Below are 26099 nucleotides of genomic sequence, written 5' to 3'. Positions count from 1 at the left end.
GAAAAGAAAACTAACTTAGTGAACAAGAAAACTTAAAGAGAATTAAACTCAAAGTTTTGAATGACTCTTAGACTCTTTCTCCGCCTAAACCCTTGAGCTTCTTTGGTCGAAATTGTTGCTGGGCTTGAGTCTTTGGATCAACAAAATGGGCTTTTGTGAAAGTAAACTCCATTGTCTCATTGAAAACCTTCCTTTAGAAAACCCATTGGGACAAAACCAAAAGGTACGGAAAAAAGAGCATAAATGGGTCCCTTGTCTATTTGTTGATTAGTCTTGGACCTGAATCAAGACCAAGATACCTTGTAATTCATCTTCTCTATCCTTGCCCAAGTACTTTAGTCGATCTCCAATATGACTAAGTAAAACTCTGATTGACTCCTTGAATCTCTTAGTTCTGGCTCGGGTCATTGGTCCATGTGACACACGAAGTGGCTCAACATCTTCAAGTCCTTTGTCCACTGGTTCAAGGTCTGATTCAAGCTCCAAGTCTTTGTTCCTATCCATGATCATATCATATATCATGGTTAAAAACCATAAAAACCATGATATATCAACTTCCCCAGACTTAGCATTTGCTTGCCCTCAAGCAAATAGAAAACCAAAAAAGATGATGAGGTTTGAAAATCACGGAAACTCAACTTCTCTATAGAGTATTTCGTTGACCACTATGTACTTTTCCGCAGACATTCGCAGCCTCCGAGATTTAATCCATTATTTCACAACATTGTCCATCAGCCTTCATCACTAGGTCTCATCGATGATCCCAATGTCAAGAACCTTCTAGACTCTTACTTTGATAAATTAACCATACAACCTCTGGTACTTTTTCTCTCCCCCAGACTTATTCTTTTCTCATTCTCTTTTGTTTTTTTTTTTTTTTTCAAAGGTGTAAGCGAATAATAGGGTCCCGGGAAATTTTCTTACCTCTCGCTTCCAACCCTTGTGTGATAATTTCTTTCTAAGAAAAATAATGGGATCCTTGGAAACACTCATAGCCCTTTAATTAGAAGAAAATCCTCTCATATTTTCTGCCTTTTTTTTCTTTTTTTTTCTTTACTGAGCATAAGGGAGAGAAGTACCATTTTTTCAGATCTCACACAGGCTCTCATTTGTCAAGTATAAACGAGGAGTCAAACCCTATGAATACCAATCATCTCAATTAGGTAAAAGAAAGAGCTCAGAAATTAGATCCAGTTTTAGTGGATTATACTAGAAATATGGTCGCCTCTAGTTAACTGGTCAGCCTTTGGATTTTTTTAGTCAGATCTAAACTGAATCTGCAGCAATGGTCACTTAGGTGAAAAGTCAGAATAATGGATCCAAGAGAAATATCATAATCTCTAACAAGTTTTGACTCAAAAATGAATTGACGCAACTGACTCTAAGCAAGACAAACACAATGTCAGCAACAACCTTCCCCAGACTTAAACAACATAGTCCCTTACCAAGTCCAAAGTTTGTAAAAGAAACGAAACGAACTGAATGGAAGTATTAAGAACAGAGAAGTTACCTGACTGCGTTAGTAATGTCGAGCGACACCAGGATTAGGTTGACACAAAATCTTTTGTTGATTGACATTGATAAACGGTTGCTCTTTGTAGGCACGGTGTCGATCGACACCAATGGTGGGTGTCGAACGATATCATGTCTATAAACGATTACAACTTACCAGAATGTGATCGGTGATCTAAAACTAGTCTTACCGCACAAATTTGTCATAATTAGCTGATTGTAGTACTTTTGCAAGTCAGTATCAATTACTCAAGTCTACTCGTATCATTGCAATACTTGAGGATCAATCCATAGGGATAAATATTACAATACCAAGAATACAAGAAACTAATTAAGCTAAGCAAATCAGGGTGATGTTTATAATTGACTAAAGAGTAAAGCAATGATCAAATCAAAAACAGGCAAATGACTAAACAAAGATTGATTCAAATAAGATAAAAGACTAAGCCTCTAGGTGTGATCATGGATTAGGGTGCATTCCATGTGAATCTATGATGTTAAAGCAATCAAGAAGACAGTTTCTTTGGCTAAGAACTCTCTAATGTCAATTAACTCACTCTTATGATAATAATCACCACGTTAATTAGCTAATCAGTATCTAATTCTCAGTAATGAAAAGACAAATTAACAAACATTACTAACCAGTTCTAATTACCATTTAATGATCTAACAAGCATTCTCATGCGAAAGATACATTAAACTCTCATTTAGCTCATTCAGGCTTTTCATCAAACACTTTAGGTGTCCTATGAACCTAGATTTCACTTTCTCAAAGAAATATGGCATTAGGAGCAACAAAGAGAGAAAGGAAAGAGGAACCAAAATGTAAACATCAAAGAATCAACATCGAAGCACCCTAGTCTATACACCCAAAAGCTTAAAAAGGAAGTTACTCACTAATCATACTTAACACTCTTAATTTTTTGCAAGATGAGATGTTAAGCATGATTAATAAGATGAAGAGAGAAATATTAGATGAAAACAGATATCTAATTGAATAAACTTCAAACAAATTGTTTCTTTCCCCCAAAGGCAAGTGTTTTCAAAGATAAAAAGAGATGATTAAGAAAATTAGGGTTAAAATGCTTATATAGCTAAGTGGGTTGAACCGAGTGTGCCCAGGACAAACTAGGTCCTGACATTGCTCCAACAGGGTCATATATGGTCTGTGGTGGTCTGTTGTGGTCTGCACCGGGTTCTTGCACTGGCTAAAATTTCACCTGGTTCAGAATTTTGGTGTGTTCGTCAGCTGCACTGGTCTGTCTCTAAGTCAAGGTGTCACCCGTGGTGAAATGTTAGATGTTGCATTTGGGTATGATCTGAGCTGAGGCGTAGACCGGTGCAAGCTGCACTGGGTGCTTGTTTGGCCGAGGCAAGTGACCAAGGCAGAATCTTGGTGTGTTCGTCACTTGTACCTGCTTCTTTCCTCGACTTAAATGTGTCCCGACGCATGTAACCAAAAGGCTGATATGTTCATGCTCATTCAGTCATAACTTTCGAGCCACTGGTCAGAATGACTCAAAAAGACCTTCGATGTAAATCCAGCTCAATTTTCAGGGTTGAATCAGTGTGTATTTCAGGGTTGAATCAGTGTGTAAGCTTCTTGTTCAGCTCGATCTTGTAGTCGCATTGGCTTAATCTGATTTTTGGCTGAGAGACATGCTTATGTTCAATTGGGTGTACTTTCTTTACCACAGCTCAAAATGATTTAATTTCAACTGCCATTTAAATTTAGCATGACTTCCTAAAACTTTGATAAATAGCTCAAAGGCCAGTTCTGAGTTGAAACCCTCCATCTTGTTTGATCTTTAAGACGCATTGGTAGAGGTAACGCATTCACTCCAAGTTTTCTTGATCCATTACACCATCTCCTTTGCTTTTTATGCACTGGCTCCAATCCTCATTGTCTCCATGTATCTTTTAGTCTCCAAAAACACCTAATAACACTCCAAACATGCATAAACACACTGGGACCTGATGCAAAACCTATAATGCCACAATTTGGACAAAAACACCAAGAAAACAATAAGAATGTGAGACAAAAAATGCTAAGTAAAATGCATGCTTCTACCTATGAAATAATGATTATATCATTATGACTGTTAGATCACTCAGACACAAAATAGAAGCAACAATACATATCATAATCACATAAATCCAACAAGGTTCATAAACAGAAAATGTTAACAGACTGACTCAAGAAAACAAAAAAAAAATGAAACGAAAAAAAAAAAAAGTGAACCAGATAGACGGATAAGCTAGTCCTCGGATAAATCATAATCTCATCCATGTGAGAGGGTCTTGTCTGTGAACCATGTATCTATCGTCTGATAGACCAATGCTTGGTGTTGCTCGACAAAGAGCCTCTCCGCACCTGATTCACATAAAACACAAAAGTTAGAGAACAAAAAACAAAAGAAATAAAAGAACTTAGGTAAAAACTCATCAGTGGATTGCCTCCCACCAAGCGCTTGTTTTTAGTCATTAGCTTGACTTGTTAGATGATCAGGTGTTGAATGCATCAACCAGAGGCACCATGTGCCCTGCTGGAATCTCGGCTTTTGCCCAGTAATGTTTCACCCTTTGTCCATTCAACGTGAACTCTTTATCTTTCAGAACTTATCAAGACAACAGCACCGTATGGTCTGACCTCTTTGATGGTAAAAAGGTCTGACCAACGAGAACACAATTTTCCAGGAAACAATTGTAAACAAGAATTATACAGCAGTACTTGGTTGTTTGGTTCAAAGTGTCTGGAGAGGATCTTTATATCATGATACGCCTTAGTTCTCTCATTGTACTGCTTTGAGTTCTCATAAGCATGAAACCTGATCTCATCCAGTTCATTCAGCTGAACCAATCTTCTCTCAGCAGCAGACGTGATGTCAAAGTTCATCATCTTTACAGCCCATTCTGCTTTGTGCTTGATCTCCACTGGAAGGTGACATGCTTTTCCATAAAGAAGATGAAATGATGTAGTCCCAAGTGGAGTCTTGAAAGCAGTTTTGTAAGCCCATAGCACATCGTCCAGCTTTGCAGACCAATCATTCCGGGTCTTGCCCACTGTCTTTTTCAGGATTTCCTTGATATGCCTATTCGAGACTCCAACATGTCCATTCGTCTGATGATGATAAGGAGTAGCTACATGATGATTCACACCATGCTTTTTCAGCATCTTCTCAAATATCTTGTTAGTAAAGTGAGATCCACCATCACTTATAACAATTTAAAGCATTCCAAATCAAGGGAAGATAATGGTCTTAAACATCTTAAGAACCACATAAGCATCACTGGTGGGACTAGCAATCGCTTCTACCCACTTAGACACATAGTCCACAGCAACCAGGACATACGTATTCCCATAGGATGAGGGAAAAGGACCCATGAAATTGATGCTCCAGCAATCAAAGACTTCAACCTCAAGGATAAAGTTTTGTGGCATCTAATTTTGTTTACTGATCTTCCCTTTCCTCTGATACACGTTGTACTGCGAGATGAAAGTCTGAGCATCCTTAAACATAGTAGGCCACCAAAAACCTGCTTGAAGAACCTTGGAGACTGTCTTGAAAGTCGCAAAATGTCCAGTATATCACATCAAGAACCTCCAATTCTAAAATACATCTTTGTTAGATCCAAATAGAACCTTCTTAACTCTCGCAAGAACTTTTTCTTAGAAGATCCTTTGAAATTCTCAGGCGTGTCTTCTGCAGCAAGATATTTTGCAATATCAATATACCACGGTCGATTAGGAACAGCCACAACAGCTAACTGTCCTTCAGAAACACCATCTCAGCCCTTAAGCAAATTTGGCCTCGACTGCGAAGGGTGTCGACCGACACTAGAGAGTGTGTCAATCGACACTAAAGTATCGTGTCACCTAGTCGTGTTGAGAAGACGCAACATACTTCATGTTTCAGGAATAATGTCAACCAACACCATGGTCACCAGATCGTGAAACTTGCAGATTTTCATTCAAATTACTTTGCAATCCAGTCTTGATGAAATAAAAATTCTCTTCAGGCAGAAAATCATCAATGGGAATGTCTTCATCAATCCTTATCTGCGAAAGATGGGGAGCAACTCTATTCTCAACATCTTTCTTGGCCTTGACCTCAATATCAAATTTCTGAATTTTAGGTTTTTTTTTTAGATTTTGTTATAAATAACCTCTTGGGCATATTGTTTTATTCAGTTTTTATTGATATTTTATAAAAAGAACTTTTGATAAGCACTGAAAATAGTATTCTCAATCCATGTTTTTGACTAGATTTTTATAGATTTTAACGAGTTCAAGAAGGGTTGGTTTATTCGGGAATTCTTAGACTAAACGAATATCCTCGCATTTATCTAGCTGTTGTTATGTCAGTTGGCTCTGATACTAAATGATAGTAGTGGAAGCTTTAAAAGATAGAATAGTAGTCTGTTGATTCTAAGAATACCCAGAAAACTAAGATGATCACGAGATTATTCCTTTTGTCTGAGAATACCCAAATAAATCAAGTCTTCTTAGATTCGTTGAAATCTCTCTAGATCTACCAAAACAAAGAGCAAAGAGACAAAATCTCAACTCTATTAATTAATAAAAAATTATATGCAATTTTAGGCCTAACCAGCTTATTTATAATACATCCAAACATTAGAAAAACCCTAAAATCATAAAAGAAAATTATCTAAATAATTAAATAAATAATCAAAATATTTAGAATATTTCCAAATATCTATCATCATCATATTGTCATCTTCATTTAGAGGAAGGATTTTAGTACTAACTTGAGGTTCCAAATTTTCTTTATCCAAAGCAACTATATGAGTCAGTTTAGAAACTCAATCTGATTCTTACTCAAAGATGATGTCTCAAACTTCATTCCCCCCCCCCCCATATTGGGAGACCCAGGCATAGTGTATTGTGAAAAATTCCACACTCCTCTAGGTATCTGGCAAATGATCCTGGACGACGTTCACCTGAACCATCATACTAATCGTAATATTCACCACCACGATCAGATCTTATATACTTTATCCTTCGCTCAAGTTGGTTCTCAACTTCAGCCTTAAACTTGTTGAATAGGTCTATAGACTCTGACTTTTCATAAATTAGAAATAAGTATATATACCGAGAAAAATCATCAATGAATGATATAAAATATTGTTGATCGTTCCAAGATGTTGTAGGGAATGGTCCACAAATATCCGTATGTATTAACTCAAGAACCTTTGTAACTCTGTATGCACCTAATTTCTTCTGTTTAGTATATTTTCCTTTAATGCAATCCACACAGACATCACAATTTGTGAAGTCAACAAAACCCAATATAGCATCTGAAACAAGTCGCTCAATTCAATTTCTAGAGATGTGACCTAAGCGTTTGTGCCACAAAATTCCTGTTCTTGCATTTCTAATTTTACATTTAGTACCCCTTGATTTAACACTTAAATTTCATCATGACAAGCTACAGTGTCAAGCATATAAAGACTGTGATAATCCATAAGTGTACAAGTTCTAAGTAAAAATGAATTAAGACAGAGTAGCGTTTCCATGCTCAGTTAAACAAGAATAACCAGATTTGTCTTCATAAGGACTAGAAACCAAATTCCTTATAAATGACGGTGCACAAAAAGTGTATTTCAATCCAAAAACGTCCAATACTAAAAAGTAATCTAAAACGTGCAATTGCCTCTACATCCACCAAAATCAATTAGCCACATGAATGTGCCTTTCAGCTTCAATTGGTTTTTGTTAGCTTAGACAACCCTGCAATAAAACACTAATGTTAGTAGTTGCACCTGAGTCTAACCACCAAGTGTTTCTGGGTATTTTAACTAATTTCATTTCAGAACAGACCATAGCAAGGAACATACATTTCTTTCCATGCCAAGCGTGATACTTTTGGCAGTCCTTCTGCATATGTCCAGCTTTCTTACAACAGAAGCAGGTATTCTTCAACCTTAATCTGCTTTTTTTTTAGATGGACGTTTAGCAACATTATATTTAACAACTTTAATTTTCTTTCTTTTCCTCAGACCCTTAGAGGTGTTAACCATATGAGCACTTTCAGACCTTTCTTGTTTCATCATATCCTTATCTTGCACACAATATGAAATAAGCCCATTAAGAAGCCATTTCTCCTTCTGTTTGTTGTAACTGGATTTCAGTTGCTTGAATTGTGGAGAAAGAGAGTTCAAGAATTAATAATACATGAGCACTTCTTCTGGAAGCTCAGTCTTGAGAGTCTTAAGTTTGAAACAGTGTTGGACATTTCCAAAATGTACTCTCTTATGTTTTATTTGCCTTGATACCTCATGGTACTAAAGTAATACATAAGTGTGCTTATTTCTGCTTCATTGTTACTTGCAAAACGCAAGTCCATCTCAACAAGGAACTGTTTGAGAAATTTGAACTCGTCATCACCTCTAAAATTTTCTGGAATAGTTTCCATAATGATCATTAAACCAATACGATTAGAATATTCTCACTTCTCATAAATCACCTTATACTTAGCAGTGCTAGTATCTATAGGAGAAGTAAATTGTTTCATCCTTAATGCAAGGCCAAGATCCATCACTCAAATAAAATCTTAACTTTATTCTTCCATTCCTTTTAGTTGAAACCAGTATGTGTTGGAATTAAACCAAAGTTTGTAGATACTGTAGAAAAATTCGCTACAAAAGAAAAAATCTTTATTAGCAACGCACTACTAAATCGAATTACATCAATAAATAAAAAAAACAAACGATTATACAACCCATCTCAAGATATTAAGTACAACATTAATATCAAGTCTTTGAATAGTAATATTAGCTGTTAACGATATTCTTGTTATAATAATCAAACACTGACAATAATACATGATAAGCAATAAAACTATTTTTGGATCAATTTACTATTCGCATGGTTATTTCAAATAATTGTCAAATGTTTATCATCACAGGTATGCATTTAATTCGGTTAAATACAAATCTACATTTGGATCGATTTAATATTCAAATGAATATACACAGACACAATACTCAATATTATTCATGAAAAAATACCTACAATAGATGTTACTTTGGCAACATATTGCATCGATTAATCTACTTCAAATATTATACTTGCGATCAAATTTATCTATTGATTTAAAACTTAATCTTATTTTCCCAGACATATAACTAGAATTTTGGGAGCGACATATAAAAGAATTATACGGCGGCATAGTGGTTGATGAAAGAAAGAAGAAAAACTGCAGTCCTATAGTTATGGGGTTCAAATTCTACGTTATTTTCCTTCGTTTAATTTTACCAGTGGACCTGCGGTCCATAGATGATGTGTTTCATTAAATCAAAAATGTAAAAGACCAAGTTACTCTCTTTCTTCAATCTAAGCGAATTTCGATTGAAAACCCTAAAATTCGTTATGAATCAGCTGCCAAGCAAATTCAGATCCGAAAATTTGCTCAAAAATCTTGAAAAAAATTCTCGAATTCAAAAATTATAAAATTTACAGCATGAGACTTTATACCAAATCTAATCCTAAATTTTTCTCCCCAAAACAATCTCCAAAAAGATTGCCAATTTTTTTTTGAAAACAACACTTTATAAGCAACAAATTTTAGATTCGGTTTTTTTCACAAATTTAAGATTCAAACATGTAATGTAATCCAGATCTAACATGAAAAATTAAACCACAGATTTCACAATACTAATATAGACATAAACATGATGTGCTACAAGGTGAGGGAACAAGTTTTACCCTTAATAAAAACAAATAAAAGCCGCAAGTGCACAGCTAATCAAATGTAGTACTTAGGGATCAAATCCATAAGAATTTGTGTGCCTACGGTTTCTAAGTTTATGTCTATACTAAATCGGTTTTAAGGGGTTGGTGTTTGTCACGGATTAAACTAAAACTAAAGAAAGCAAATGAATCTATCCTAAAAAGCAAGTAGAAAATCAAATGAAAGCAAGTCAAACTAGTAGAAATTCGAACTAAAGTAAGTAAAAATGCAGATCTAAGAAAGCAAGTAAATATCAATCGGTGAGAAGTTATTGATTAAGACACAAAAGCCGTCAATGGCTATACCTGAGATCCGCAAGTCAAGAGGTCGACTGAAAAACAGAGACAGAGCCAAGGAGCCTTTTGAAGATCTAAAAAATCCAGGAAAAGCAACAAGACATGGACGGATTCCACATTGCGGCAACTGTGGTGAAGCTGTTCATATAAAAACAAGTTGTAAAAAAGAACCAGTTGTTGTAGAAGGTCCAAAAAACAGACGTGGTAGACCTTGTAAACCACCGAGTGAGGTATTCAATGGCTTTTGTTGGCTTATTTTTGTCTCTCATTAATTTAGATAGATTTTGGAGTCATTACTTTATATTGCTTTTGTTGGCTTGTTTTCAGTTTCCGAGTCATCCAAAGCCACCACTGATGGGCTACGGGCCTAGGGTTGTTTTTCATACAAGCCCATTGGTCCATAAAGAAAGTTTTGAATTTATAAAACCCTAAAATCTGAAAGTGCAAAGATGTACATTGTATAACTTAGGGTGTCGATCCAAAGGGAGGATGTCTAATCTGCAAGAAACAACAAACTAGGAAGTAAGCAAAGTCATAACCCAATAAAAGTTTTGGGGTTTTTGGTTAAGAGTCCTAAACTAAACCTAATCTAATATTCACAAGAAATAAAATGCAATGCAGGATGAATTGTTAAAAGAATATCTCAAGCATATCGACTGAAAATAAAGACTCTTAAACTCATAGGTGGCGATTTAGACTTCTCCGGTTTACTCTAATTGATGTATGGTGGCATTTCCAATTAGCTTCCGGGCGATTTATCTTCATCTGTTTATGGGAATCTGCATGGAACTAGAATAGACATATGTATGATTAACCAACTCTCGTAATCTTAATCAACTAATCTCTTAGATCTGATAATTAACTCTCGCTCTCATAACAGAAATAAGATCATGCATTAGACATTGAATTCGTCTACTCACATCTCTCTATAGGTAGCTTTCGACTCCTATAGCGACTATGTTCTTCTGAAGCTAGGTATGGATGATCTGATACAGCACTCTCGTGGCTCTGATCAATCCTAGGCTCAGAGAATAGATCATGAATCTACTCTCATGCAATATGAACAACTTAGAAGACATGAGATCCAGAATATGGTTTAGAAACTTAGAAATCCTAATCAATATATATGTTCATCGATAACTCTTACAACAACTTGACTCTCTGGGACAAATCTACATGATAAAAGACATAGAAGAATGCAAAAGAATGAAACAGAAAAGTTAGTAGAATAGAAAGGAGAAAGAACAATGGATCTGGGGAAGAATCCCCATCTCCATCGCCTAACCCTAGAAAAACAAAGTTTGGTGGCTCAAAATCTCATTACAGGAGCACACACCCGTTTAGGACTGCTAAACAATGTATTTATAGGTCCTAAGGTCTTCCAGGTCTCGATTAGGGCTTCTCTGAAGAGGAATGGCAAAGTGGGCTCTGATTTTGGGCCTTGTGGCTCGTCCTAAAGTCCACCGGGGGTGAGAGTCTTCCATGACAGGTAAAATATGCTTTTGTCGCAGGTGAGAATCTCTCGGGCGCGGTAAACTGGATCAACTTGTTCTCCATGTATCTTTTGATTGCACCGTTGGATCTTTGTGATGTAAAGTGCTATCGAAAGCTGGTTATCTCCTCTTTATTGTCTCCAAATTTGAGCTGGATCAGACGGTGAGAAAGTCTTAATTTGAGGCTGAACTTCCGACGGTTTGACTCTGAGCTGAAAAGTGGATTTATTCCATTTTGCCATCATTTTCCCTAAGTTTCCTGAAAAGAGCCTTGAAACTACAAATACATCGTAATCATAATAAAAGTTCCTAAAACTGATTAAAACCTTTGAAAAATCATTTGAAATTAATGGTGAAAAGTGGTCAAAATCGGGTGTTATCAACCACCAAAGCCAAGAGTAAGAAAGACTCCACCTTCAGGAAGTAACTCCAACCGGTAAGTCTCTCGGGAGCGTTATTTTGAAAAAAGTGTAAATGTTGCAACTTGAAAATGTTTCTTGCATCTTGCAGGAAGCAAAAAAAAAACTAGAGAGGCCACAAGTTCTTCGAAAGCTTCCCAACAAGTAGGTGAATCAAGCTCGCAAACGCCAGTTATATGTAGTGCTTCAGAACCATCACTTTCATCTACTCAAGTGAAACCACATGTCAAGAAACCTTCAAGAGGGCGACCACTGAAGGTAAAGTAATTGGCTGTTTACATTCCAAACGGTTCTGAAACATTCTGGAGTAGTGGCGGAGGCAGCCCACAATAATGTGGGTCTGCTGACCCAGGTGAAAAAAAAAAAAGAATTATTGCACTATAAATTATCCCACGACAAAGTGATATAATTTAGAAAGGGAAGTTGCACTATAAATAAGAGTTCATCTTAAAATATTAATTTATAAGTTGTGGATCCGTTCTAAAACTAATATAATTTAGAAATGAAGCTACACATTAGTGGTTTTTTTTTTCAGGAGAAGCTGCATATCGATCAACAAAATACCCTTGGCTAAGTTGCTTGACTGTTTATTTTAAGCAATTTAAAATACACCAACCATCGATGCTTGTGATAATAGCACACGAAATTTTTAAATATTAAATTAGGATTAACATATTTTTGTTTTGGTGTACATGTAGATCGTAATGCCAAACATAATAGAACAGTTTCTGAAAAGCAAATCTCCACCATCTAATATAAATCCAGTAAAGAAAAAAAACATTCAATAGTTAAACATAATGAAACGGTTTCTGAAAATAAAATCTCCACTATCTAATATTGAATTGGATGATTTACCATATGATTCAGCAAAGTGGAAAAACATTCAAGATTATCATCCTGATAAAGAGATGAGGTACGACGCAAATACTTGAGTAGAGGACTTTGTCAACCTCGCAGTCATACTTTTAAACAAACTTAATAGGAAATTTATTGTGGTACTTTAATCCACATTGGTTTGTTCAGTATCATGATTGGTTAGAGTATAGCATAGAAGACAAAAAAGCTTTTTGCCAATTGAGTATAGCGTGACCCATGTCAATAACTTTTCTGCCTCCACCACTGTTCTGGAGTCCATACACAGATCGACCATTTGAAGTATTTGGGAATAGAGTGTATGACAGATCCAAACTAAACCTACATCATCGACAAAACCCTAAGGAAAACCAGCAAGAAGGAGATGCAGGAGATGCTCAGCAGTAGTGTGTTTTATGGTGTTAAACATTGGTGCAACTTGTTTATCAGCTCTGTTTTTAGACATTGTTTTTGGTGTGTTAAAAATTCGTGCAACTTGTTTATCAGCATTTAGACATTGTTTTTGGTGTGTTAAACGTTGGTTTTGTTTTGGCTTGTTTGGTCTTACTTATTGGATGTTGGTTTGAAGTGTTTAGACCATTATCTTTCCTTTTTAATGTTTAAACTCTAACAACAACAAAGACAATGTCTTTAATCAAATCTAACACAACAACAAAGACAGTGTCTTTAATCAAATCTAACACAACAACAAAGACAATGTCTTCACTGAAAACTAACAACAACATTGGAAATACCATAAGGACAAGATAAACTACGCTAGAGACATAAGATATTGTACTGTGCTCTTTTCCTTCAAAACCAACACTTCCTGCTTCAGAGCTTCACATTCCTCCTGAAATTGCTTGAGCTGATTCAATACATCACTCGGTTTTTCCACATTCACAGCGTTCCTGAATAACAACTCTTGCTTCAAATTTCTAATCTCCTCCTTTTGCTCTCGAATGATATCTCTTGCCTCCAACAAAGTAAGATGTTGCCACCCGTATGGCTTCTCAACATCAAACCAACAGAAAATTTTGCAAGTTCCAAATCCGTTACCAATTCTACGTCCTCTACAAGTGTAGAACCTCCGTGCAGTATTTGCATCAGTCCAAGCTTTGACAATTTTTGCTGTCTCGTTACAGTAACACAAAACACTTGTTTGATCCTTGTTTACACTCGTTGATGAGCTACGATGATCAGCCATCTACAAATAATTGAATACAAACCTCCATGAATCATAGTTATCACGATGAAAGCAACAATTGGTGGAACAGTAAATTAACTTACCTCTTCTGTCACGATTTGTTGTAATGTGCGCCTCCTCACCCTCGCTTCTAAACCCAGATATTTCGTCACTCTCGATTTACTCCTTCCCTAATCTCGAATTTATAGATTCTGGTAATTTCTCGTTTCTGGGGTTTACTCTCATGAACCCTAGATCCCCAAAATCGATATGAGAATTTTATTTCGAGTTGGGGTTTTTTAGTTAATGTTGCTTCTTTTTTATTCATTTAATTTAATTAATGAATTTTGAGATTGATTAAAAAAAATTAATTAAATTTATGCATGTTTTAAAGCAAGTTACCGGAGTTAACTATTCTGTTACAGGCTGTTCTTGTTCCGTCAGGTTTTCCGGCGACGCGAAGAAATCTATCAAAGTTTAAAGTGCTACCTTTTTGATCCCACGAGGTTTAAAATGCGATTTTCCCTATATATATTATATTTTAAATAATGATACAGTAAAAAACTTTATAAATTAATAATGTTGGAACTTTGATATTTTATTAACTTATAGAATTATTAATTTATAGATTTCAAAGAAAAAATACTATTTATTCTTATTAATTAAAAGAATTTTTTTAATGATTATAATTTTTAAAAAATTTCAAAATTATAAATAAGTTCCAAAAAGATTTCATTTAAAATAAATTAAAACATTAATAAACTCATATTTTAGTAGATTATCTCACTTATATGTTTATCTCAGATTTTTGTTTATGGTATTTTTGTTGATAGTAATTATTAATTTATAATATTAATAGAACCAAATATTTCCATAGGAGTTTTATTAAAATTATTATCTTATCGAATTGTATCATATTTTAAACCAGCCCAACTCAGACTATGAAAAATTATTAATTTATCGTGTTTATTAATTTATCGAATATTAATTTATTGAGTTTTTACTGTTGATGGTGAGGGATGAGAGAGACGAAAATGGAGAGAAATGATTTCTCTTACTTCTTCTTACACTGCTGCATATATACATATTTATAGTAAGGAAAAATATATAAAATAATGATAGCACAGTCTGCAAATATATAAAATAATGATAGCACAGTCCATCATGTAATCTTTTCTTGAAAAATCGATATAATCTTCTTTGGTAAATCTCTTGTAAGTTTATCTTTTGCCTATTCTTTGATGATATTTTAAAAACTTCGTCATGGTAAACCCTAGTGGGATAAAAACTATGATCAGAAAAAAAATGCACCTATGTGTTTCATAATACTTCTTCTTGAAGTATTTCTCTTTAAAAGTTAATCTTTGTGCGTTTTTCTTTACTGCCTTGTTAAAAACCTTGTCATGGAAAACACATTTGGATAAAAACCATGAAAAAAGAAAAAGAGTGCAGCCACGCATATTATCACAATTCTCCCCCTGTAAGCATCATCTTTAGAATATGCATTCTAATTATATACACCATCTTTTTGTTATCTTTATAAGTAGAGCCTTAGTGAACATACTTGTACAATCGTCATCTTGGATCATTGGACTTCTGGTCCATAGTAGTTCGAGTTGGTCATGCTCTCTTATTTCAAAATCTTCATTTGATCAATATAAATTGACCAAATAACTTTTTCGGATGCTTCATGCATCCTTGATCCTTCTAGGATTTTAATCAATACATTACTGAATACGATTACATCCATGACCGGAGAACATGTCTCTTATATTCAATTTTCGTTCTTTGAGAAAAAAATTTGTGTCACAAACCAGGCTTTATATCTTGTGACTTCATTTTCTCATTGTTTCGAACAAAGACCCATTTGGTCTCGAATGACATTACATCTTCAGGTGTAATAATTATGAGTCGTACGATATTTTTTTTTATTGGTTCTTATGGAATCCTTTCATTTTATTCTCTAAATTTCTTTCTCTTCAGGAGAATTTTAGATTGCATTAACCCCCCCCCCTCCCCTTTTTTAACTGAACCCTAAGTTCATTTACTTTACTCTGATAAATTTTGTTCTTCAGGAACAATAATTCTTGTGGAGTACTTTCAAATTTTATGAATATCAAGTTCATATGATATTTGGTAAGGAATATCAAATATCACTTTCTTTAGAAATGTTCAAATATGAGTTTTCTCTATGTGTGAGATCCTGCTGAGATCTTTCGAGATAAGATCTTAAATTGGGATACCTGCAAAACAAACTGAACATAATTTTCCTTTCTAAAAAGCATCATATTTTATGACTAAATCAAGGATCACTTTCACTGACCCATCTATCAGTTAATCTTAACTAAAATTATTATACCCCATAAAATAAATATATACTCATCAAGTAGAGTTCCTGGAAACATAATTATGATATCAAGAATCCTTTGGGGATTATTTTCTTTGCAATTCAAGTCACTTATTTTCTGCCAGACTTGATATTATCCTTAATGTTTGGACTGCTGGTCCGAAAATATCTCATTTTTCATATGAGTTTAACATAAACTTGATTGCCTTTTCACCATTTGGCCAATATTTTCTCTTTCTACATTCATCCATAGAGGTAGACTTATGATCCCCATTCATATCGCGCACTATCTCGTTATTGTTGACAATTATTTTGTCTTTGATTCCATCATTTCCCATAATGACATGGTTAATCGAGATATCTTTATCATTAACAATGATATAATTCAGGTACTAGATTTTAATATTAACCATATCAACGGTCTCTTTAAGAGATTCATCCTCTATCCAACGATTACATATATTTGCTCCTTTTTCTTTGAAAGATTTCTTTGGAACCAAAATAGTCTATCACATTTCTGATGTGCCACAGACTCTTTATTGATAACTCGTCCTTCAGGGACATATATTCTTATTGGATCATTTTCAGCTAGAATTGAGATGTTCTTTCATACCAATAGTATGTCTAGCAGTTAAGTAAATGAATTATCCTTTGAACTTCATGTTCGAAATCATTTATACGAGGATCCATAATTTACAAGGATAATTCATTTCCAGAAATCTCATTAGTTGTTCCATACCAAAAAATGGAGAAATTTCACCATTGTTGATCTTGTAATCTTTTGGATTACGTTATAAAAATTATCTGTAATACCCATTTCAAGTGTGAACATAATCTTCTGGATGTTTCAGTTACTTTAGATATGGGATTTTTTCATTCTTTCCCTCGAGATGATGATACTTCAAGTTCATCCATCTTGAAATGAATCTCACTTTAGGACCAACAACATATCCAGTTAGCCCATTTGGGTGAGAAATTATGCATCAAATCCTTTAGTGGACTCTTAATACCCCCCTCTGATGATGGCTTTTCTTGCCCTTTCATCTTGAACTGATTTTCAGTTATTCATGTATAATTTGGGGACTGCTTAAAGAACTCGAGCCACCATATCTAATAAATTTTTTCAACCAAAAATGGTTATTCATCTCTCATGATGGTCTCAAGACATGCTATGTACAAAAAACTTCGGTTTATTCACACAAAATTCTCAATACCTTTATTACACCGAGATGGATTAAACCGATTATGCTATATATTAGTAAACTTCTAGCTTAGTATTTTATACTATTTTGCCATCTTTATGCATGTTCTCATCATGTAATTTTCTATAGCATTTCGTTCTGCTGGAACGTTTTGTTTTTCCAGAACATCTAGCTCTTCTGGAGTGTTTTGTTCATCGGGAGCGTTTTGCTCTTCAAGAACGTTTGTCTTATCTAAAAATTTATCTCTTCAAGAGCTTCTAACTCTTCTGGAGTTTTTAATTCATGAAACTTCCACAGCTCCTAATAATTCCGGAGCTTTTAGCTTTTAACATTTCCGGAGCTTTTTAACTTTTCTGGAGCTTTTTAACTCTTCTGGAGCTTTATAACTCATGAAGCTTCCAGAACTTTTAGTTTCTAGAGCTCTATAATTCCATCGGAAGTTCTGATTTTTAAAGACATGTTTAACTGTCTTTAACCATATTGATAAAATAAATTAAATAGTTAAACATAAAATAAAGTTTAATAACTATAATGAAAAGCGGTTAGTATATATGTTAGTCGTCTTCTAGACAAAAGTTATTAAGCAGTTATTCAGGAACACTTGCATGTATATCGTCTAGATATATATTTTTCATATAGTTTTTCTGGAACTTCTTTTCATCTATGTCTCTGGGGCATTTTTTTCAAGTATGTTTTCTGGACATAATATGTTCTTCTTAGTTCTTCATGAACTTTTCTTAAATGTCTTCGGGGCATTTATTATATAGAAGTAATGATCTGAGGAGACAACTATCATATGATCATAAACCAACCATATATATATGACAAGACATAGTTTACCATAATGATTGGTTCAGAGAAGGCAACGCCTATCATCCCGACCATTGTACATAAGTATAAACGGATTAAACATAATTTAAATCTCACATTTTTGGTATATGAACGAATCATGCTGATAACGTGTTATAAACTATAACTAAAATAAGGTGAGATATATATGTGTTGATATATATATATATATTAGATTATATTTTAAAAAGATGATAGATGGTGAGGGATGAGAGAGACGAGAATGGAGAGAAATGATTTCTCTTCTTATTAACTACTTCTTCTTACACTGCTTCATACATACATATTTATAGTAAGGAAAAATACATAAAATAATGATAGCAAAGTCGCTAAGTATTGAGGCAGTGATAGAATAATTATCTGTTTCTAACAGTACTTTTGTAATATTTATTTACGGAATGTTTTTAAACTGGTTTTAAGTTATAATATTTTTTCTAATAGAGTTTATCTCTCTCTCTCTTCTCTCATTCTCATCTTTCAGAGAGAGATAGCTTTTTCTCTTATTATTGTAAATTCCGATTAATATCGGATCTAGTTTTCTGTTTATCGGATTTTTGTTTTATTTCCAACCTTTGCTAGAGATCTGCAATTATGAGATTATGGTTTGAATCTCTTTCATCTGTGTTAACTCATTTCTTCATTCTGATAAGTGGCGATTTTTGACTCATTCTAACCCGTGTATATTGATCTTTATAGGAGTTTTTGGAATCTTTTTCAGGCTGTTTCAGGTATCTAGGAGGCTTTAGGCGAAAATTGGAACAGATGGAGCTTTTAGTGCAAAAAGGAGTTGAATCTGAGCAAAAGAGCCCAATTCATACCCAGATGGACCATACTTGGTCGGGAGCAGCTGCTCCCAACTAACCCCTTTTGTGGGGCATCTGCTCCAACCTCTGGAGAAAAATAAGGAAACAGATTTTACCTAATTCTGAAACGTGCTGGAAGGGAAATGAAAGGCCATAGCCGCTTATTTTGATCATCACGCTTTATTTTTACAATTTCTAGACCTTTTGGAGTTTTTGCTTGTAAGATTTGGGAGAAAAATATCTGCTACACTTAAGAAGAATTTTGAACCCCCTTGATACCTCTGAGTTTTATTCATAATTCCTTTTCATTTTGTGCTTTTTCTTTCGCCATGTCTGAGTAGATTCTTTATCTAGATTAAGGTTTTCAGGGATTTTCATGAGTTAGTAAATTGAATGCAAATAGGGGTTAATACAGATTGTCTTCACCATTGTTATCCTTAATGCTTAGGTTAAATTGATCACTCAATCTGTGATTTTAGGTTAATCTGTTCATCAAAAGTGTAATAGGTTGCTAGAAATACTTTGGAGAGCGATTTGTCCTTAGCCAACGACAGTTTATGTTAAGGTAAATCGTAAATAGATCAAACCTGCTTGTTAATGCTTGTCTGTGATTTTCTATGTTCAAACAACAGTTTAGAATTTAGGTTGTTAGACAAAGTTGTCGATGTCACGACAGTGGGTTGATATGCATTTATGTTTGACTTCGAGACTTGCTTTTAAATCGTGCCCTGAATAGTCATTTGACTGATAACACCGTATTTTGACCACTTTTATAGATCATTTTGAAATACTTTTTCTATGTTTTTTATTGCTTTCAAGTACTTTTATCACGTTTTTTTAGTATTTGTAGTTCCAACTTCCAAGACTCTTTTTAGGAAACTTAGGGAAAAGCTTAACAAAATGGATAGAATACCAGATTTTCAGCTCAGAGTCAAACCGTCAGAAGTTCACCCCCGATTGAATGCCTTCTCACCGTCTGATCCAGCTCAAATGTGGAGATCTCAAAGATGGAAGTATCAGCTTGGCAATCCAACGGTTCAATGAAAAGATACACGAAGAGCAAGATGTCCCGTAAACCAGCCGGCAAGCAGTTCCACCTGCGGCCAACAGCCATTTCACCATGGCCAGAGGCTTCCCGGCCGCGGCCAACCATTTATTCCCTGCGGTCACGCATATCCCGACCGCAGCCAGCCAACTCTGAACTCGAAGGTTCATTTCTCAAGCCCAAAATGATTCCCTCATTTGGAGAAACTCTAAGTGACGCCCAGAGATGTCTTGAGCACTATAAATACATGTCTTAGGAACCCTAATTCGTATCATCACCTTTTACACCATCTCGTTTTCTTATTGTTTTTATGCTTTAGCTTTTGGGGAGAGATAGATTTGTCTCTTGAACCCTTGTTCTTTCTTTTTCAATTTCGACTATTGCTCTACTTTTCAATACTATGTTTTTGATTTCGTTCATCATGTCTGAGTAGTTTTATTGTTGGGTCTAAGAGATTTTCGATGGGGATATATATGTTCGATGAGGATTCCATGAGCTATTGAAGCCGAATCTTAGAGATTTTTTTCTGAATTTATTTTTACTGCATTAGAGTAGCGTCATGAACTACAATCTGATCCAGATGCTTGGTGACACGAAACTGTTCATCCGGTGTCAGATCTAGTTTGGGAGAGCAAAACAAACATAGGAGTGGAAACCTACCTATGGGCGATTTGTGAATGCTGACGAGTCTTAAACATAATGCATCTTTTCTCTTCCAGGGCCAGAGTGGAAACCTACTGGTCAGGGTTGAGAGAGATCTATGATCAGGACAGTTGCGTATTCATACGTCTTTGACTCTAGTTCGAAAAGTTTAAGCTAAGATCTTATCAAAGTTACTCTCTAGCAATGTTTTGAATCGTTCATACCCCTGAGAAAACTTCCCTGAAACCCAGCGCCTTCTTTCCTATAGATTTACACCAATTTTCATTCAAGTTTTAGTTTAGTATCTTTACTCTTACAATCGATTTTCATTTAAAAAATTAGGTTTAGCCGTTTTTCTCGTTTTTAGTCGATTTCATTAAGTTTAGTTATTAATTCCCGTATTTTCTCTTTAAGATTAGTTTTTACATAGATACCACCAAAACCCCTACAAAAATCACCTGGTTCTAGACTTCCTTACTTTATATTTCTTTCGAAAGCTTTTGCAGGAAAGATCTTCCTTCCCTGTGGATTCGATCCCTAAGTACTACAATCGATCAGTTGTGCACTTGCGGCTATTGATTTTATTTAGGGTAAAACTTGATACCCTCACACAGCAGACACATCAAGTTTTTGGCGCCGTTGTCGGGGAAGGCACGCATTTTTTTTTCAGCAAAACCCTAAGAAAGGTTGGTAAATCGACTCTAGAACCCTTTTTCTGCATATTTCCATTTTTGGTTCTTTTTGTTTCCATTCCAGAAGCAATGGACCCTATAAATCGAATCCCTACTATGAGGGAGGTTTTTACAACACTCCTCAAGCCACCAGACGCAGAGAAGAACACCAAGCCCGAGATCTTAGCTACATGGATCGATACAGCCAGCCAAATTATCCATACTACCGGCGCAAAGAGCCTGTTCGACGCCGGGAAGATCCTTATGGTCCTCCTCCGACCTATTTCGAGTCACACGCCTATCATCCTCCACCGCAGAACCCTAATCAGCAAGAGGATAACTTGAGGATCAGCAGACGTTTAGGACATCTCGAAGAAATGATAAACCAGTTCCTTGATCAGAAGATTCTCATCGAAAACACCCTGCTCAAGAGATTTGATTCAATCTTTGAAGAGTTTAACAGAAATTTCGATGATCTGGCCAATCATGTTCGAGTTCTGGAAGAACAAACCCACAAGGACGCACAAACACTAGCTGGGATGATCAACCAAGTTGCAGCAGAGCAGACAAGACAATGGTATGACATCATACAAAACTCAAGTGATATTGTCGAATCGAAGCAGGAGATCAAAGAAGTCAGAGAATCCGCCTCCTGTATAGAGAGAAGACAAACGAAGAGTTGCAGGAGATCGAGCACAGGCTGAACAAACTCGAGCTCAAGGCACGGGAGATTAATGCAAGATTGGAACAGATGCCCAACATTGAGCAAATTATGAGATTTTCTAAGAAATCTCCCAAAGATCCTGATGAAGATGCACAGAAACACCCTTGTATGAGTTCAGATGATGCTAGTCTACCAAAGAAAGAAGCTGAAGAGGTTCGTATCAAGTACAAGAAGGAAGAAGCGGACTATGAGCAAATCATGTCCGGAGCCGCGGGTCCGACCACTCTGTCCGCGGCCAAGGCTCCTTTTCCCGCGATCGCGAGGCCTCTGACCGCGGGGATTGGTCGTTCAAGTTCGCCTCCGGGATTCGAAAGAAAAATAATACATCTTCTGGCCCAACTTCAACCTCCAGCACCTAAAAAAGCAACTTAGGAAGAAAGAGACCAAGTTTCAGATGAAGAAACGGATTGGCAGGAATCATTAACTTGGATGATGGCAATGGAATGTGTTGAGGATTTAGATGACTCTTCAATCCAAGAAGACCTGAAATGCAGCAAGATAAAGATGTCATACATCGATTCAATCATTGAATACGACGCTGCAGCTTTCTTTTGTGAGTCCTATTCTGCGTTTGAAACGCCAGCCAACGCTTACAGAGAAAGGCAAGTTCGAACTCTTCATAAGGTCAAGACTACATGTCAGTTTCTCATCTCTTGTTCTATTAGAGGTGAAATGTTTAAAGATGTACTTTGTGATTCTGGAGCTTGTCTTAACATAATGTCCAAGGCAATTGCTTTGAGACTTGGTATTAAACACCTGCGCAGGACTAGAGCAAAGATTAGTCTAGCTGATGATTCCATTGCAACACCTCAAGGAATAGCTCATGACATTCCTTTGAGAATAGGAGATTGCATCGTGCCTGATGACTTCTACATAGTCGAAACAAGAGACGCAACACATCCAGTGATTCTCGGATGGTCTTTTCTAGCAACTTCTGGAGCTATAATGGACTGGCCAAACCGGAGGATTTCGTTTTCTAATATCGACAAAGATGTCTTCACAGAAGCTGTCCCATACAACAGCAAAGCAGGTTTTAGGGAGAGAGAGATTTGTCTCTTAAACCCTTGTTTTTTTCTTTTTCAATTTCGATTATTGCTTTACTTTTCAATACTATGTTTTTGATTTCGTTCATCATGTCTGAGTAGTTTTATTGTTGGGTCTAAGGGATTTTTCGATGGGGATACATATGTTCGATGAGGATTCCATGAGCTATTGAAGCCGAATCTTAGAACTTTTTCTTCTGAATTTATTTTTACTGCATGAGAGTAGCGTCATGAATTACAATCTGATCCAGATGACTGGTGACACGAAAGTGTTCATCTGGTGTCAGATCTAGTTTGGGAGAGCAAAACAAACATAGGAGTGGAAACCTACCTATGGGTGATTTGTGAATGCTGACGAGTCTTAAACATAATGCATCTTTTCTCTTCCAGGGCCAGAGTGGAAACCTACTGGTCAGGGTTGAGAGAGATAGTTTTCTATGATCATGACAGTGGAGTATTCATACGTCCGTGACTCTAGTTCGAAAAGTTCAAGCTAAGATCTTATCAAATTTAGTCTCTAGCAATGTTTTGAATCGTTCATACCCCTGAGAAAACTTCCCTGAAACCCAGCGCCTTCTTTCCTATAGATTTATACCGATTTTCATTCAAGTTTTAGTCTAGTATCTTTACTCTTTCAATCGATTTTCATTTAAGTAATTAGGTTTTGCCGTTTTTCTCATTTTTAGTCGATTTCATTAAGTGTAGTTATTAGGTCATTTTAATTCCCGTATTCTCTCTTTAAGATTAGTTTTTACGTTTTAAAGACACCACCAAAACCCTCACAAAAATCGTCTGGTTCTAGACTTCTTTACTTTATATTTCTTTTGAACGCTTTTGTAGGAAAGATCCTCCTTCCCTGTGGATTTGATCCCTAAGTACTACAATCGATCAGCTGTGCACTTGCGGCTATTGATTTCATTTAGGGTAAAACTTGACACCCTCGACACACCACATCATTGACTTCTATCTCTGAAATTCCTGCGAATTATCTTAGTCTAGTGTTTGTTTTAATTGAATTTTAATCATCGTAATTTTCTTTTACTTGTTTCATACTTTCGATCGAATCACATTCTTTCTTAGCTTTGTTTTAACCCTCGTGGTGTCATAGTGTAACACTGGTCCTATGGATTTTGAATCTTTTATATTACAATCTCAAGTTGTTCTATTGCAGTAGAAACTAGGAGATAATATCCAGTGAATCAATTTTTGGTGCTGTTGCCGGGACCAATTTGTTACCTTTGATTCTTGGCTTGAAATTCAGTCTAAGATTTTGCTAACTTGCTCTCTTTTCTCTCTTGCGTGTGTTTCAGGTGTATGACAAAGAGATCCACAAAAAGAAACTGTACCGAGAATCTAGTCACCTTATCGCCGAGCTTGCAAGAGTAGAGCGAGAAAACAGACGTCAAAAGCCTACTTCAGCCAACATGGGCGACGAAGGCAACAACGAAATGACTGCTGAACTGCAGCAGTTGGAACAGCTGCGGAAAGCACAGTAAGACAGGGAACAGCCGCAACCAGCCATCGGAGACAAGGACAATCTGCATGCTTTTTACCAAAACAGAACTGTGATTGTCCCTCCTACAATTCAGAAGCAAGACTTTGAGATCAAACCTCAGATGATCTCATTGGTGAAGCAGCACCTCTTCCATGAGCTCCCAGCTAAAATTCTGATGGACCACATCAAAAACTTTGAGGAGATTTGCAGCACAACTGGTTCGAATGTGATACTAGGCAATTTCCTGAAATGAAAGCTTTTTCCGTTCTCACTTGCGGATAAGGCTTCTTGCTGGTTGAAGCCATTACCACCTGTGTCCTTGACTACATAGACATAGTGCAGGTCAGCGTTTTTGGACCACTTCTACACCAAGTCCAAAACCGCATCTCTGAGGAACAAGATCTCATCATTCAGGCAGCAACCTGGAGAAGCTTTCTGCAAAGGTTGGGAAAGGTACAAGGAGTACCGAAGAGAGTGTCCTCACCATGAGTTCTCTGATGAGCAGATTATGGCTACCATCTATGATGGTGTCAATTGAGAGTACAAGAATGTTTTGAATGCAGCCAGCAATGGCAATTTCATGACTAAGTCCAAAACAGGTGCTTATGAGTTGATTGAGACTTGGCTGCAAGCTCCAGCAACAAATCACAAGTATATGACAGGTCGATGAAGGCAGTTAACCAGTGTGGACTCTCACAAGATTGATGAGCTGACATGCATGGTGAATCTGTTGTTGAAGGAGAACCAGAAATCAGTACACTTTGCTGATGAGAATGGCGATGCATCTCTCTCTCAAGAGTTCGGTGAAGTAGAGAATGATGATCAGATGGAGGTCAACTTTGTGAATAGGCAAGGTTATGTGCAGAATCGCGGTATGTGGCGACATAGATCCCTTTCTGTGATGATTGGGCGGAATGGTCTTGTCTAATGGTGGAGTGGTGCACTCCTCATGGATTCAGGACTGTTCTGATTTACCTTGTCAAGAAGGCTGAGTTGAACTCATCGATCTCGTTTCGGCTAGGGTCTGTTTCTTGGTACTTGCTTGTAGGGTTATCCTTGTTTGCTAGCTTGTTTTAGGATTAGGCTCTCTGTAATATTCATGTTTGTTTGATGGTGTTGTGGATCTCCTTAAGATCTATTCTCGCTGAATAATCCCAAATTACTCACTCATTTTTCTTCCTTATTTTATTTTCAGATATAGTAGATCAATTATGTCTATGTTGTTGATTGTTATATAAGCGTTTTCGAACCTGGTAGACCTGAGGTTCACCAAAAGAGTATAGTTCTAACATGTCCGATTCTCTGATTTTCTAAGAAATCTGACATAGGGATATTACAATAACTGCTAGTAATTTTCTCCTCTGATGGCTGACTGCTGCTAGGTTTTCTAAAAAAAACCTCTTTTCTCTGCCAACTCATTTATAAAGAAAAATAAAACTAAAGTTTTTTTAAACTTTCTCTACATGAACTTCTCCTCTACTTTTAGGGAATTCGTCTCTAAATTTGGGACGAGTTGATCGGTTTTACTGACATTTTATTGATAGTCCAGGATAGAGATGTTCTCCTCTACTTCTAGGGAATTCGTCCCAAATTTCTCCTACTTCGTTTAATATTGGGTTAATTCGTAATATTAGTACAATTGTGGTCGGCAGAACATCTATACCATCATTTGTTTTTATAGTAAGGAATATAGACATCACTTACATCTTAAACAATAAATGCCCGGTGGAGGAAAAAGAAGAATCAAAATGTACGAGAATCAGATG

At 36.0% G+C, this 26099-nt stretch overlaps 1 protein-coding gene and 1 non-coding gene across 2 annotated transcripts; both read right to left on the bottom strand.

The window, feature by feature from the left end:
- Positions 1-13098: 13098 nt before the first annotated feature.
- On the bottom strand, positions 13099-13533 carry LOC112089257. The gene has a single exon (XM_024160325.1). The coding sequence runs from the start codon at positions 13531-13533 to the stop codon at positions 13099-13101; it is 435 nt and encodes a 144-aa protein (XP_024016093.1).
- An 11184-nt stretch (positions 13534-24717) lies between these two features.
- Positions 24718-24825, bottom strand: LOC112089609. The gene has a single exon (XR_002901239.1). It is a non-coding gene; the product is annotated as a small nucleolar RNA R71 (small nucleolar RNA).
- Between the last annotated feature and the right edge of the window lie 1274 nt (positions 24826-26099).

Source organism: Eutrema salsugineum, unplaced genomic scaffold (genome assembly GCF_000478725.1).
Source record: "Eutrema salsugineum unplaced genomic scaffold, Eutsalg1_0 scaffold_12, whole genome shotgun sequence".
Taxonomy (NCBI): Eukaryota; Viridiplantae; Streptophyta; class Magnoliopsida; order Brassicales; family Brassicaceae; genus Eutrema; species Eutrema salsugineum.
Note: the sequence above shows the minus strand (reverse complement) of the source record. Positions and strands in the feature narration are given on the sequence as shown.

Coding starts and splice junctions, on each gene's coding strand:
- LOC112089257 (XM_024160325.1), bottom strand. CDS start 13,533: ATGGCTGATCATCGTAGCTCATCAACGAGTGTAAACAAGGATCAAACA.